At 46.8% G+C, this 12964-nt stretch overlaps 1 protein-coding gene across 1 annotated transcript; it reads right to left on the bottom strand.

The window, feature by feature from the left end:
* Window positions 1-332: 332 nt before the first annotated feature.
* TMED2 (transmembrane p24 trafficking protein 2) lies at window positions 333-12876 on the bottom strand. The gene is made up of 4 exons (XM_084819639.1): window positions 12603-12876; window positions 8691-8883; window positions 4597-4704; window positions 333-1994 (listed from the first exon to the last, which is right to left on the bottom strand). The coding sequence occupies exons 1-4, from the start codon at window positions 12780-12782 to the stop codon at window positions 1870-1872; spliced, it is 606 nt and encodes a 201-aa protein (XP_084675765.1). The 5' UTR covers window positions 12783-12876; the 3' UTR covers window positions 333-1869.
* Window positions 12877-12964: the final 88 nt, after the last annotated feature.

Genomic DNA, 12964 nt, shown 5'->3' with positions numbered 1-12964 from the left:
GCTTTTTGATCATCATCATCACCCCACAAAACCCAAACAGTTTCCTTACAAAGAGGCTGGAAAAAAAGTAGAAAGAAAATTGCTTTTTAAAATGCAAGACAAGCATCAGGCTCTTGTTCTCTCTCTCTTTTTTTTAAAGAAGGTGTTTATTTATCGAATCTGGCCATATTTCAAGCACTTTTTAATGTACATCTTCTAAATCAAATTCAACTTGTCTCACACACGGAGTTGGCATACGACAGCTGCACTGAGATGGAGACAGCCACCCATACCATTTGAAGAACTGCTGCTACATGTCCACCTAAGGCTGAAAAAGATTACTTGGACCATGAAAACTTGTAACAAATTTTAATTAAATTAAATTTGGTACAAAACTCTTTGTGTGTTACCGATAGAATGCCCCCCCTTTGAAAAGAACCCATTCCCACCCATCCCCAAAATTACAACCAATATACATCAGTCCAATATACATTAGCCACAACATAATCTTGGATCAGCACCCCGCTCCCGTAGACAGACGCGGTGATTTTTTAACCCATCATCCAGATAGCAAGAAGAAAAATAGTTTGTACAAAAACTGAAGTCAACATGTGTTTGAAGAGAGAAAAAGCAGAAAATATACTTCAAGATAGCCTGATTGGGAGTGCCAAGTCCTTTCTTGAAAGAGGCTCCTGTGTCTTTAACACCAGTCCAACAAAAAGAAACTCAACAGGTACATAATGGAGTTGCAATTACAGAGAGAATGGCACCTATTGAGTATTTTTTCAGGCAGTGCTGCTATTAAATGTGCAAGGGCCTCTTGGGAAGATTCACCAGCAGGGAAAAAAACAGCACTTGTTTTATTTCTCTCCCCCATGGAAAAGGCACAGGAGTCTCCCTCACAGGAAAGGTGTTTACAATCCCTGTCTTGTTGTGACCACAGCAGCGGCATAGCTGCTGCTTTTTTAATATATATATATATGGGCTGCATAGCATGGTAATAACCTCCCTCCGCCCTCCAAATAGTTAACCCTTTGGCATCAGGAACCAGCGTCCTGAACACTAGTTCTACAATAAACGCCCAAGGAGCTTTGGGTCTGTAAGCAAAAAAGGGGAAGAGGTTGTGTTTTGCCAAGTTCCCACAAACAGCTTCTGCCTGTTCACAGGTTTGTGCATGAAGACCACACAGCTAAGTGACAAGAGCAGTGTTGCAGTTTCATCTCTAACTTTAAAAAATTGGAGGGAAAACAAACCAGTGTAATTCCAGTGAAAGTACTGGGGATCTTACAGAAGCCACTTAACCATACCCTAACGGGACTGACAGCTGGTTTCAGTGTGTCTGAACGAGAGAGCATCCGTTTTTTTCTTGGCATACTGGCGCATTTTCTTAGAATCATGGCTGGTGCATGCCGTAATTGCTCCCCATCTAAAGTGGAGAGGAAATTCCTTGATAGAGTTAGGAGTATTCCCACAAGTTTAAACAGTGTTATGAAAAAGCTTCTTTTAGAGCCTTCTACCATTTCCCCTACACAAAAGCAGTATTTCATACAAAAAAAAAAAAAAAGGAGGGGGAGAGAGAGAAAAATAAAAAAAAGTTTAAGACGACCGACGGTATTTAAAACTAACTTTCTCAATTTTGGTTGAACTCACTTTGGCTCGTGAGAAACAAAGTCTGCCAATTTCAATGAACAACTCTCAGCTCATATTCCACTAGAGAGAATACCTATATAAAAAAAAACTTTTTTAAGCTAAGAAGAAACTTAAAACACAAGTCTTATTGTTCAGAACGCAGGGATAAAGAAAACTAAGTGATTTTTGCAACCAAGTTGTTTGGTAGACAGTGAATGGAGAGTCTGGGATCAGTGGAAAGGGAGAGGGAATGGACTTTGATTAAACGACTCTCCGGACTTCAAAAAACCTCTTCAGATAGTAGATTTGTCCCAGTGTCATGGCAACTAGTACGAGGGCTTCAAAGAATGACCAGAGGACCACTCTGCTATTTGTGTTGTCGTTAACTGGTGAAAAAAAGGAAGAAAAGACAGCTTGATTAACACAGAGAAATTACACAGAACCGGAACAGCTTGGGACCTAGAGATCTTAAGGACGACCTCCTTCCATACGAGCCTGTCCTGCATGCTTACATCAGCTGAGGCCCTGCTCTGTGTCCCACTGCAGGTGGGTCTGCAGGATAGAGCTTTTTGGGCAACAAAGCCCAAGCTAGGGAATTCTCTTCTGAGAGAATTGGGTGACCCCTTCCTTCACTGCCTGCAGATGCCAGGACAAGGTGCTATGATTTAAAATATACATCTCATGGGACCTTGAAAACTTTGGCCTCCCTGGTTTTGGTTTCTTTCTATTTGCAGCTGTTTTACTGCCCTGTTTTATTCTGACTGGCCTTGTTTGATATCTGTATGCTGATACTGGTATTTCCTGCCATCTGGTTCAATTTTATGGGTTGCGTTTCAGTTGTTGAGGCCTGAGGATGCAGATGAGGTGCTTGGCCAAGTCGGGTCGACCACTTGTTTGCTTGGCCCTTGCCCTTCATGGCTTATTATATCTAATAGGGAGGGGATATCAGACTGGGTCCAGGAGGTTGTAAACTCCGCTTTGAGAGAGGGAGTGGTGCCAGCCATTTTAAAAGAGGCGGCAATTAAGCCACTCCTCCGGATGATGTTAACAACTATATGCCAGTAGCCAACATCTCTTTCCTGGGCAAGCGGCTTGAGCGGGTAGTCATTGGTCAACTACAGGCACTCTTGAATAAAACTGATTATCTAGACCCATTTCAATCAGGCTTCAGGCCTGGTTTTGGAATAGAAATTGCCTGGTCACCCTGTGGGATGACCCTTGCTGAGAGAGGGACGGGGGAGTGCAACCCTGTTGATTTTCTTGGACCTCACAGCGGCTTTCGATACCATCGACTATGGTATCCTTCTGGATAGGTTGTCTGGGTTGGGAGTTGGAGGCACTGTACTGCAGTGGTTCCGCTCCTACTTGGATGACCAATTCCAGAAGGTGGTGCTGGGGGATTATTGCCTTGTGCCTTGGCAGCTATGCTGTAGGATTCTATAGGGCTCTATTCTATCCCCCATACTGTTCAACATCTACATGAAACCACTGGGGGAGGTTATCCAGAGGTGTGGGCTGAGGTGTCATCAATATATGGATGACACTGAGCTCTGTCTCTCCTTTTCATCAAATCCAGGTGACGCAGTGGCCATTCTGAATCTGTGACTGGGCATGGTAATGGACTAGATGAGGGCCAATAAAGTGAGACTCAGTGCAGGTAAGACGGAGGTATGGTTAGCGGGTGGTTCATCTGCCCAGCTAAGCAATGATCAACCTGTTGTGGAGGAGACTGCATTCCCCCTAAAGCATCAGGTTCATAGTTTGGGGGGTGCTCTTGGATCCAGCACTGTCACTTGGACAGGTGGACTCAGTGGCACAGAGCACCTTTTATCAGCTTAGGCCAATGTATCAACTACGAGCTTATCTGGACAGAGAGAGCCTAGCTACAGTTATCAATGCTCTGGCAACCTCTCATCTGGACTACTGCAATGTGTCATACATGACGCTGCCTTTGAAAATGGCCCAGAAACTTCAGCTGGTCCAAAATAGGGCAGTGAGGCTGTTAACAGGGACTGGCCAACATGATCATATTATGCCAGTACTTTTCCATCTGCACTGGCTGCCAGACCATGTCTGGGCCCACTTCAAAGTCCTGGTATTAACATTCAAAGCCCTAAACAGCTTGGGGCCAGGTTACATGAAAGACTGTCTCCTCCCTTGTACACCTGCCTGGACCCTAAGATCATCCTCAGCGGTTCTTCTCCGAGAGCCCCCACCAAAAGAAGTGGTGGGTGGCCACTAAGAAGAGGGCCTTTTCTGTTGTGGCACCCTGGTTGTGGAATGGGTTTCTCAGGGAGTCTTGCCTGGCACCTATGATGTACTCTTTCCAGCGCCAGGTGAAGACCTTATTTTCCCAGGCATTTTAGTCTTTCAGTTTCTGTTGTTTTAAATCTGTTATTGCATTTTAAATCTTCACATTGCTGTTAGGTTTTATTTTGGTTTTTACTTCTATTTTATACGGTAGTTTTAAACTTTTGTAATGTATCTTATGTTGCATTGTATGGTTTTAATTGTTGTGAACCACCCAGACAGCTTCAGCTATTGGGTGGTATAGAAATGTAATAAACAAAATTTACTAACCTGCTAAGAAGCTAGTAGCCTGCGTTTCTTCTTCTGCTACAAGTATAAAAATGCAAGCTGCTAGACTCTCAGTCTGCTTGTAAAAGGTCTACCTGTGACCAAGGAGACGGGCAGAGGAGGGATGGAGAAATCTGTGCGTGTGTGATCAGCAACCCACTGCATTCTTGTGCTGGCTGTACAGGAATCCCCCCCACCCCTTTCGTGGCTGGCATGGAAACGAAACAGGCTGGTGGATGGGAGACATAGTCCTCCGTCCCTGCTCCTCTAGGCCAGCTCATTGGCTTGCATGGAATTCTTGTCTATGGCTACCAGGCAAGTTGTTAAATACAAAGCTGATGTAAATGTGAAGTATTATTATTGATTACTACTAAGAGAAAGAAACCACACATGCCAAACAAAGCCACCTACTTGCTCGGTGTATCCTTTCACGAACTTCCATGTACTCCTGTTCATGCTTGACAGCTGTCATGGCCACCGCTAATTCATTAATCATCTCTTCTAGCTTGTTCTGATGAGCTGCAATAGAACCACAAGAGATCATATTGGTGGCTCAAATACAAAACTCAATTATAACTCCACATAATTTTAAGTCTTCACAGCCAGCAAATAGACATCTTTGTGAAGGGGAGGGAAGAGCCTGTGTTTCTTCACAGGCACAAAAACATCTTTATCTGGGTATTTGTTCCAACCCCTGGCTACTTCCTAGTTGTGTATAATATCTGTGAGGGAGAGGAAAAGCTTTTCCAGAGTCTCCTCCTGACCCTCTCTTTTACACACACACACGCGCGCACACACATCTCACACCCTGCAGCTTAATTGACCCACTTCAGGAAACCCTGGCATGAACTACTTCCATCGCCATCTTGTTCAGGCAGCACACAGAGGCGAAATTCTTTCTCGATTAAGAGAAACTGCTATAAAGTGAGAAGAACAATGAGGAAAGCTAGGAAGTCCTCACACCTGCATCACAACCTTCAGTACCAAGACAATCACGAAAGTAATGCAATATGGGTGCCTCATTAGTAAAAACCAAACTTATGCACACTTTAAACATGCTAACACCCACACATGCGCATTGGCATTAAATGGTCCTCTTGGGAGGAAATATCCCCAGACAGTGACTTCAGTTCACCCGAGTTTTGTGGCTGAGTACTCAGGCTACTGGCCACAATTGCTGGGAAAACAGGAAGAAGCCCCAGAATCATAGAGTGAGCTCGGGGCTTGTAGACTATCTAGCTTGAACCACTGCAGGAACTCCAGATGATGGATGCTAGGATGGTGAAAGGTCAGAGGAGAAAAAGCTTTAGCTTAAGAGCCCTTAACAGCTGGCCCATATCAGGCCTACTGTCTCCCTCCAACACTGGCACCTGGGATCCATGAACAGCGGGATGCAGAAAGGAGGAGCAGGGACCAGGATCTCTTAAAACCCTGGGAGACGGGTCAAGCACAATACAGTCTACTCAAGGCATATATGAAACAGAAGAAATGGCGGTGGGTGGGTGCAGGAGCCTGCATCTTTTCTGGCTGCTGGCTGCACTTCCTTAGGGTAGCCTACCTCACAGGGCCAGGATCCAAACCATGCAACTGGTATTGACCCAGTGAGGCTTTGGAACATGCATTTCTCAAGCAGAATGCCAAACAGGAAAGCAGATTTAGCTCCAGGCTTGGCATTGATGGGGTCGGCTCTTACACCTGGGCGGGGGGCGGGAGAATCCTACAGTAGCTCTTTGGATCCGAGTAGGGATGGACGGAACACTTACCTTCTGTTCTGTTTCCGCTGGGGGGGGGGAGTCGCTCTGTCCCTCCTCCTGGAATCCTTGACGCGGGGGGGGGGGGGGGAGGCGATCCGGCCCTCCCCACCGGAATCCTGCCTGGCCAGCTCTGCTCCACGGCCAAGCTGCAGAGCCGCCAGCTGGCTCTGGCCGCCCGCAGCCAGACATCTGGCTGCCGGGCAGCCCTGCGGGGATGCAAATGGCGGCTGTTGTAGCCGCCACCATTTGCGTCCCAGCGTTAGCCGTGATAGGCTATGTAAATACTTACGTAGCCTATCACGGCTATGAAGAGGAAGCGAATGGCGGCCGCAGGACAGCCGCCATTTACAAAGCCGCACGGATGGGAGCAGGTAAGTGCTCCGTTTCGTGTGCCTTTTGTGGGCTGGGGGTGGTGGGGACTTCATCCCGCACGCCTTTCGTGGGTTGGGGGGGCGGGGGCTTCGTTCCGTGACAGTTTTCGGGGGCCGAATGCACTGACATTCGGCCTCACCAAGATCCATTGCGGAATTCTCTGACATCCCTAGATCCGAGTGGTTTAAGGCCTTGAAAGTGACAGGAGCTGCTCACTCTCAGGCTTTTTCATTTGACTACGATACCATTGTGCTAATCAACGTATGTTAGCAAAAATTCTCTCTCTCACACACACATGCACACACACCAGCAGCCATTAGCAAATTATGAGAAGCAAGGCAGGAGGACTAAAAAACTTCTTAGAAGCAGTACACGTACCATCCCAGGTATCTCCACCACCTAGAGAAAAGCATGAGATGAACACAGGTTCAAGGCCTGAAGGCACACGATGTCACTCGCACAGAGCCCAGTTACACACTGGACAACCTGCCACTTCTCTAGGATGGTGTTTCTGCCACTGCTGCAGATGGAAGGAACTCGCACTTTCCAACAGACACGGCGAGGGTTGCCAGCTCTTGTACGAGGAGACGGCCCTTGTTGCTTTAACAGCTCCAAGGAAGCAAGGCATCACCTTGGCAAGGCGTCACCACCCCAAGAAGCTGCCTGACTGCAGAGCACAATGGGAAGTCTGCTAGCTACTGCAGAAGGAAAGAATGGCTGCTGCAGCAAGGAACAGGATAACAATGGAACTCCCTGCCGAGGGGAGCTAGATTGGCCACCTCTCTGGTTTCCTTCTGCCAGCAGGCAAATATATTTTTATTCAAGCAGGCCTTTGGCATACAAGCTGGCCTGTTACTGAAGGGGTATTTAATTGATTGGGTAAAGCTTATTTCTTTTATTGTTGTTTTAATGTATTTGCCTTTATGTTATGTTTTAATTAAGAATTTGTTTTTAATCTGTATTTTACTGTTAGCCACCCTGAGTGCCATTTTTGGGTGGAAACGTGGGATAAAAATTAAATAAAACACCCCATTTCCAAATAACATTTCACTGGCTCAGAGATGTTAGAGAAAAGGGTGTTCTCTCTGGAACTGCACAAAATGGGGACATAGGAAGCTGCCTTATACTGAGTCAGACCTTTGGTCCATCTAGCCCAGTATTGTCGACACTGACTGGCAGCGGCAATCCAGGGTTTCAGGCAGGGCTTTTTCCAGCCCTAACTGGAGATGCTACAGATTGAACCTGGAACCTTCTGCATGCAAAGCAGCTGCTCTACCACTGAGCTACAGTCAGTGATGAGGGCAAAGCTGGGAATGCTTAGCAAATATATAGGAACAGAGAGGGACGAAGGGATCATAAGAAGAAGCGGAAGGCCGCCAGCTACCTGGCTCAAATGTTTAGGCATCAACCAGTGTTGAGAGGCTAGCTCTGCAGGGAGCTAAAGAATGGTGTACAGTTCCAAGAAGCCAGCATTACATTTGAGGCACTCATGCAACAAGATAATCTGGCATTTTTCAAACCCATATGAGAGCAGGGTTGATAAAAAATAAATGATTAAAAAAACAGATTTTTAAAAGTTAAATTGGACTTTTTAATTTAAATCAGATTTCGAAATTTTCTTAAAGTGATTAGTAAAAAAAGAGCCTAGTTCAAAGTTATCATCATGAATACTAATTATACAACTTCTAATTACATCCTATGACTATGTGAACAGCAGTTTAGGGAGATGGGAAATAACCTGATCAGTCCTATTCTGAAGTGCAGGTGGTATACAGAAGTGCATGTTCTCTCGTTCTCTCCTAAAGCCTTGCCTCTCTCTGAGTGTAATCATAGAGAAGGTCAATGAATAGAGAATTTGGGGAGATGGAGTAGACCTAAACAAGGAGATGCAATGGATAGGGGAGGGGAATAGAAAATGAAACCCAAAGTAAACAGAACATGATGCATGTATCCACCACTGTGTACCTATCTTCTAATGAAACCTACACCTCTGAATATGTATTAAGGTTACATTAAACAATATTGTACTTTTACTAAAAAATGATGATTAAATAGAATCTTCCTTACTGGTGATTTCGACTGTGATTTAAATCATTAAAACTGAGTCCTTCAGAGAAGTGATTTAAATCACTTTGATTTAAATCAAATCAACCCTGTATGAGAGAGATCCTCCAATTAAGTAGTCCATATGTTTTCCTGATCAATTCCCACAGTGTTGCAAAGAGAGCTAATTTAATTGCATCAGGAAGCATTTCAAACCAAGCGAGAGAATGAACTGGAACGCACAGGACAATATTGGGAAGGTGCAGGGGACGGGCAAGGACTTCTAGGCAGGCGGTGGGTGAACTAGAACATGCTGCTTCCTGGATCTGGCCTCACCTTCTGTCTCCATATCTTGTCCCTTTGGAGCTTCACCAATGTCAATAGTGAACATCACTATCTTTGGTGTCATGGTGGACATTCTGTTGCTGAAGCAAAACTTATATGTTCCATCCATGTGAGCAGCAAAGGTGTATTTGCCACTGGACTCTCTGTCTCCTTTGTAGATGCCCTTGTTATCAGGCCCTGTTATCTGCAAACAAAGGCAAAGGAAAGCTGTTACTCTTTGCCCATCTTCTACGCCGGCAGACTCAGCAGGACATCTTTCTGAACAACATACCTAGAATTGGGCAGTAAATAGCTGACACAGCATACACCTGAATTAAAAACCCACCAGGCCAGGCTGTTTCACACCCAGATCACGGCAGGCATTTGGTGCTGCCTCAGCAGTCACTTTCTGAATTTAACTTCCAAACAATCTGTTGTTTATTCATATTCATTTGTCAAACTGCACTTCCCTGGAACCAGCAGTGTTGAACTCAAGGGTTTTCTCTGTGTTTGATTAGGCCAGCGTTCTCCATTCTGGTGCCCTCCAGATGTGTTGGACTACGACATATGCTGACAGGGGGATGCTGGGATTTGTAGTCCAACACATCTTAAGGGCACCAGGATGTAGAAGTCTGGATTAAAATATCCTGCAGTTGACACTGGAGAATTTCTCTCCATGGTTGCCTACCCAGGACACTGCACCACATTCCCTGTGTTCTGCCACCTTCCACCTATGAGCTTGCTTCACTGCAGGAGCAATGGGTCTATGCATAAAGCAGAAGGACAAAGAGGTAGAATGGATTACACCCAGGGTGGGCAGACTTCAGGTGTCTGGGATCTGCTTTGTTTACTAGAACCCCACAATCCACCAACTGGAGCCAGCCAGGCACAGAAGTCGCACACTTAGAATTAAAGAACTCTGAGCTCAGGAATTTGTTTTGAGTACCAGAACTGAGCAGAGTACATAGTCCCTCCATGCAAAAAAAAAAACACCCATTCCTGGTTACCTTGAGCTTTCTTCATTGCAGCAGTATAATTTAGGGGGCTAAGGGGGGGAGGTTCATTTTATTACTGCTGTTGTTAAATAAGTGGGAATCAGAAATCCTTGCTGACATACTGCAAATCACCCAGAGATCTACCAAGAGATCCCAAACTATCTTTTGTCTCCCCTGTAGCAGCTATACAATGGGAGACCCCATTTTTGAATGCTCCTCCACAGAAAAAGAACTCCCAGGGAAAAAACCTCTCACCCTGACTGCTCACTGCTGTGAGGTCCTTCCAATTTGGAATTGAACATTTTAAAGAATGTTATACAGGGCATTTAAGAGAACAAGTCTGTTATGTATCAAAAACTTTGAAAAAGTTTTTAGTTTGAAAAACTAAAACACACATTTGCGTCTAAACGTAAAGTGAGCAGCTGACAACTTCAACAAATCGGGATTATGCTCTGATAGTTAAAAGGAGGAGTGTTTTGCGAGAAGACTTGAAAAGTAATGCAACCCAGGACCGCAGTGCCTCCCTGGGCTGGCTTTCTGCAATAAGGCTGGCACAAACACAAGTCAGGTGGCATTGTGTAACTTGACCTGATAGAATAACTCAAACCTTGCTTGGTGCTCTGTGGGTGTTCCAGTACTATCAACAGTAGTTGAGGGCTCTCTTCCAGGCACTTTGACAAATCAACCCACAGTGGAAAGGAATTCCAATGGCCCCCAAGGAAAGATTTCATTAATACTTTGAGAAGTTATAAGCACCTATGCCCAACATCTCAACGTTCAACAATTCCATGTCACACATAGTCAATACAGATAACCTTTTACTATGCTCAGCACAGTGGCCGCATTTGGATGTCACTTTAAGCCATGGTAGCTTAATAAGCTACTCACAGTAGCTTAATTTTGAAATAGTCCATGATGCCCTGCAACATGACCAGGCTAATAACGTACTGTGAACAGCTTATTAAGTGGCTGTGCAAAATCTGAGTCATCCCCCGGCCTTCTGTCCCGCTGCAGTCCTCCCACCCAAGCAGTGGCACTGTTTCACCCATTGACAACATCGCAGCAGCCCATTTTACCTTCCACAATACCCCAATGAGAGGGGAGAGGTGTGGGGTGAAGTACAGGGGCTTAATTCAGTGCTTCCAGAATCACCCTGACAAGGGGGTGATGGCTCTACAGCACTGGAAGTTTGCAGGATTGGGACAAAACTTCATACACAGCCTCCCCTAGTCAGGAGACACCAGACACATCCTGTGTGATTACTCACAAAGGAGCAAAAATCCTATGTGCACTAAAAAGGGGGTGGTGGCTATAAAGTGTGTACAAATGCTTGCCATGTAGTGATGTTCACAGCACAATAAATTACCACTGGGTAAAAGGTAGTCTCTATTCAACTCCCATTACTTCCCATTAACCTATCTGGAAGGCACCAGGATGGGGAAGGCTGCTCAAACTGCTCTATCCTACTAAGAAGAGTCAATTAAAAGTTTAAAACACTTCCAATTACCAAAGCTCCTCCCCACAATAAATGGCTCCACTTTTGCTAGCTCTCCTCCCACCCGCAAGTCCATTCATGCACTTAGTCCAAAACTCTTCACTGTTCGTTCTCGCACTTCAACTCTTCCTTTCTCATTCTCCCCCCTCACCAGCCTCCTCCAACTGAAGATCCACCCTCTTGCCCCCACCATACTGCTAAGGCATTTTGATGGTTTCCTTGGAGCCTTTATGACTGGCATAGCCTCTTCCCTGTTTTATAACACTTTTACTTATGCTACCTTGAGCTCTTAGCCGGAAAACCACTTCAAGAGTCTAATAAATACACAAAAATAAAGAGTACCAAGATTCCCCCTTTCTAGGTTGCAAACTATCCCCACCTTCCAGTAGCCAGAGCCAAGCTCTATATACAATGTGGGGGTGGGGGCACAGAAGCTCAAAGAAGAGTCTTGTGCCACTTTACAGATGAACACATTTATTCTAGCATAAACTTTTGTGGACTACATACAGCTCATTTCTTCAGAAGCATGAAAGCTTATGCCATAAGGGTATTAATCTTTAAGGTACCACAAGACTTTGTTGTTTTTGCTGCAGAAGCTACCCTGTGGCAAGTATTTCAACGAGCAGCTCAAGACCATCTAGAAACAGCACCCTGATCTAGAAGCTGCCTTTCTCCGCTGTGTGCATGCCTGTGAGGAATGTCCTTGCCCTTGCCTGTGGACTTCTCAGAAGTATTTGGTACTCAAGAGTGCTGCACGTTTAGAAAAGAAAAGTCTTCCACCTGCTGGCTGGGGTATGCTGGGAGTTGAAGGACATTTTCTCTCTACAAACATAGCATAGGATTGCACCCTAAGTGGCTTGAGATTTTCACCCTGCTTTCTAATTCACGACTAATAGTTGGGAGACTTAAGGGTAGTCCATGCCCATAACGTTGTCCAAATATTTGTGGCTAACCAGGAAGCAAAGACCTCTGAGTTTGCCTTGCTCTGAGACCAAGTAACTAAAGCGCTACTTCTTCTCCTTTCAGCCTCCACGTTGCGGGGTGGGTGGGGGCGTGAGAGAAGGTCTGGGCTACATGGCCCCTTCAGCGTGGCCCAGCCCGCCTCCTCTTTTTGACCTAGCTATCTTCTGCACCTGCTCAGGGGCACTTCGATCTCCTCTTCACACCTCCCAGCGCGAAGAGCCCTCTCCCCCTGGCCCAGCAAGGCTCTTCCGGCGAGGAGGGTGCACCTGGATCAGAGGCACTGCGGCTTTCTTCTCCGCACGTATCCCACTGGGGAGAGTCCCACGGGCTTCGGGGCGGGGAGACGCCAGCGGGGCTGAGCCCTGGCCCTCCTCCGCGCCCCTTTGCTCCGCGCCCTCCCGCGGTCCAGCCCCCCGCCCGCCTCCTCCTCCTCCCCGCCGGCGGCCCGCTCCCCTTCCCGCAAGGACTCGCCTCCACGTCGATGTCGAGGAAGCCTCCCTCGGCCACCTCGAAGATCAGCCCCATCTTGGTGCCGGACGGGACCCGCTCGAGGAAACACTCCTCCGCGTGCGCATCGATGCTGACGAAGTAGCCGGCCGCCGGGGCCGAGAGCGCGGCCAGCAGCGCCAGCACCGCCCGCACCGGCGACATGGCGGCGGCGGCGAGGGGAGGAAGAGGACGGAGGGGAGCGAGGCGGCCGCGCGCGAGCGACTGCAGCTGCCAACGGGCAAAGCGAACAGACCTCGGCGGGAGGGCGCTTCCGGTCCGCGCCACGCCCCTTCCGGGGCACGGGGCCCTCGCTCATAGGCCAGAGGCGGGCCCGCTGCCACGTA

This window comes from Heloderma suspectum, chromosome 13, assembly GCF_057233095.1.
Source record: "Heloderma suspectum isolate Gila_16-S chromosome 13, 16-S_ref, whole genome shotgun sequence".
In the NCBI taxonomy this organism is placed as follows: Eukaryota; Metazoa; Chordata; class Lepidosauria; order Squamata; family Helodermatidae; genus Heloderma; species Heloderma suspectum.
Note: the sequence above shows the minus strand (reverse complement) of the source record. Positions and strands in the feature narration are given on the sequence as shown.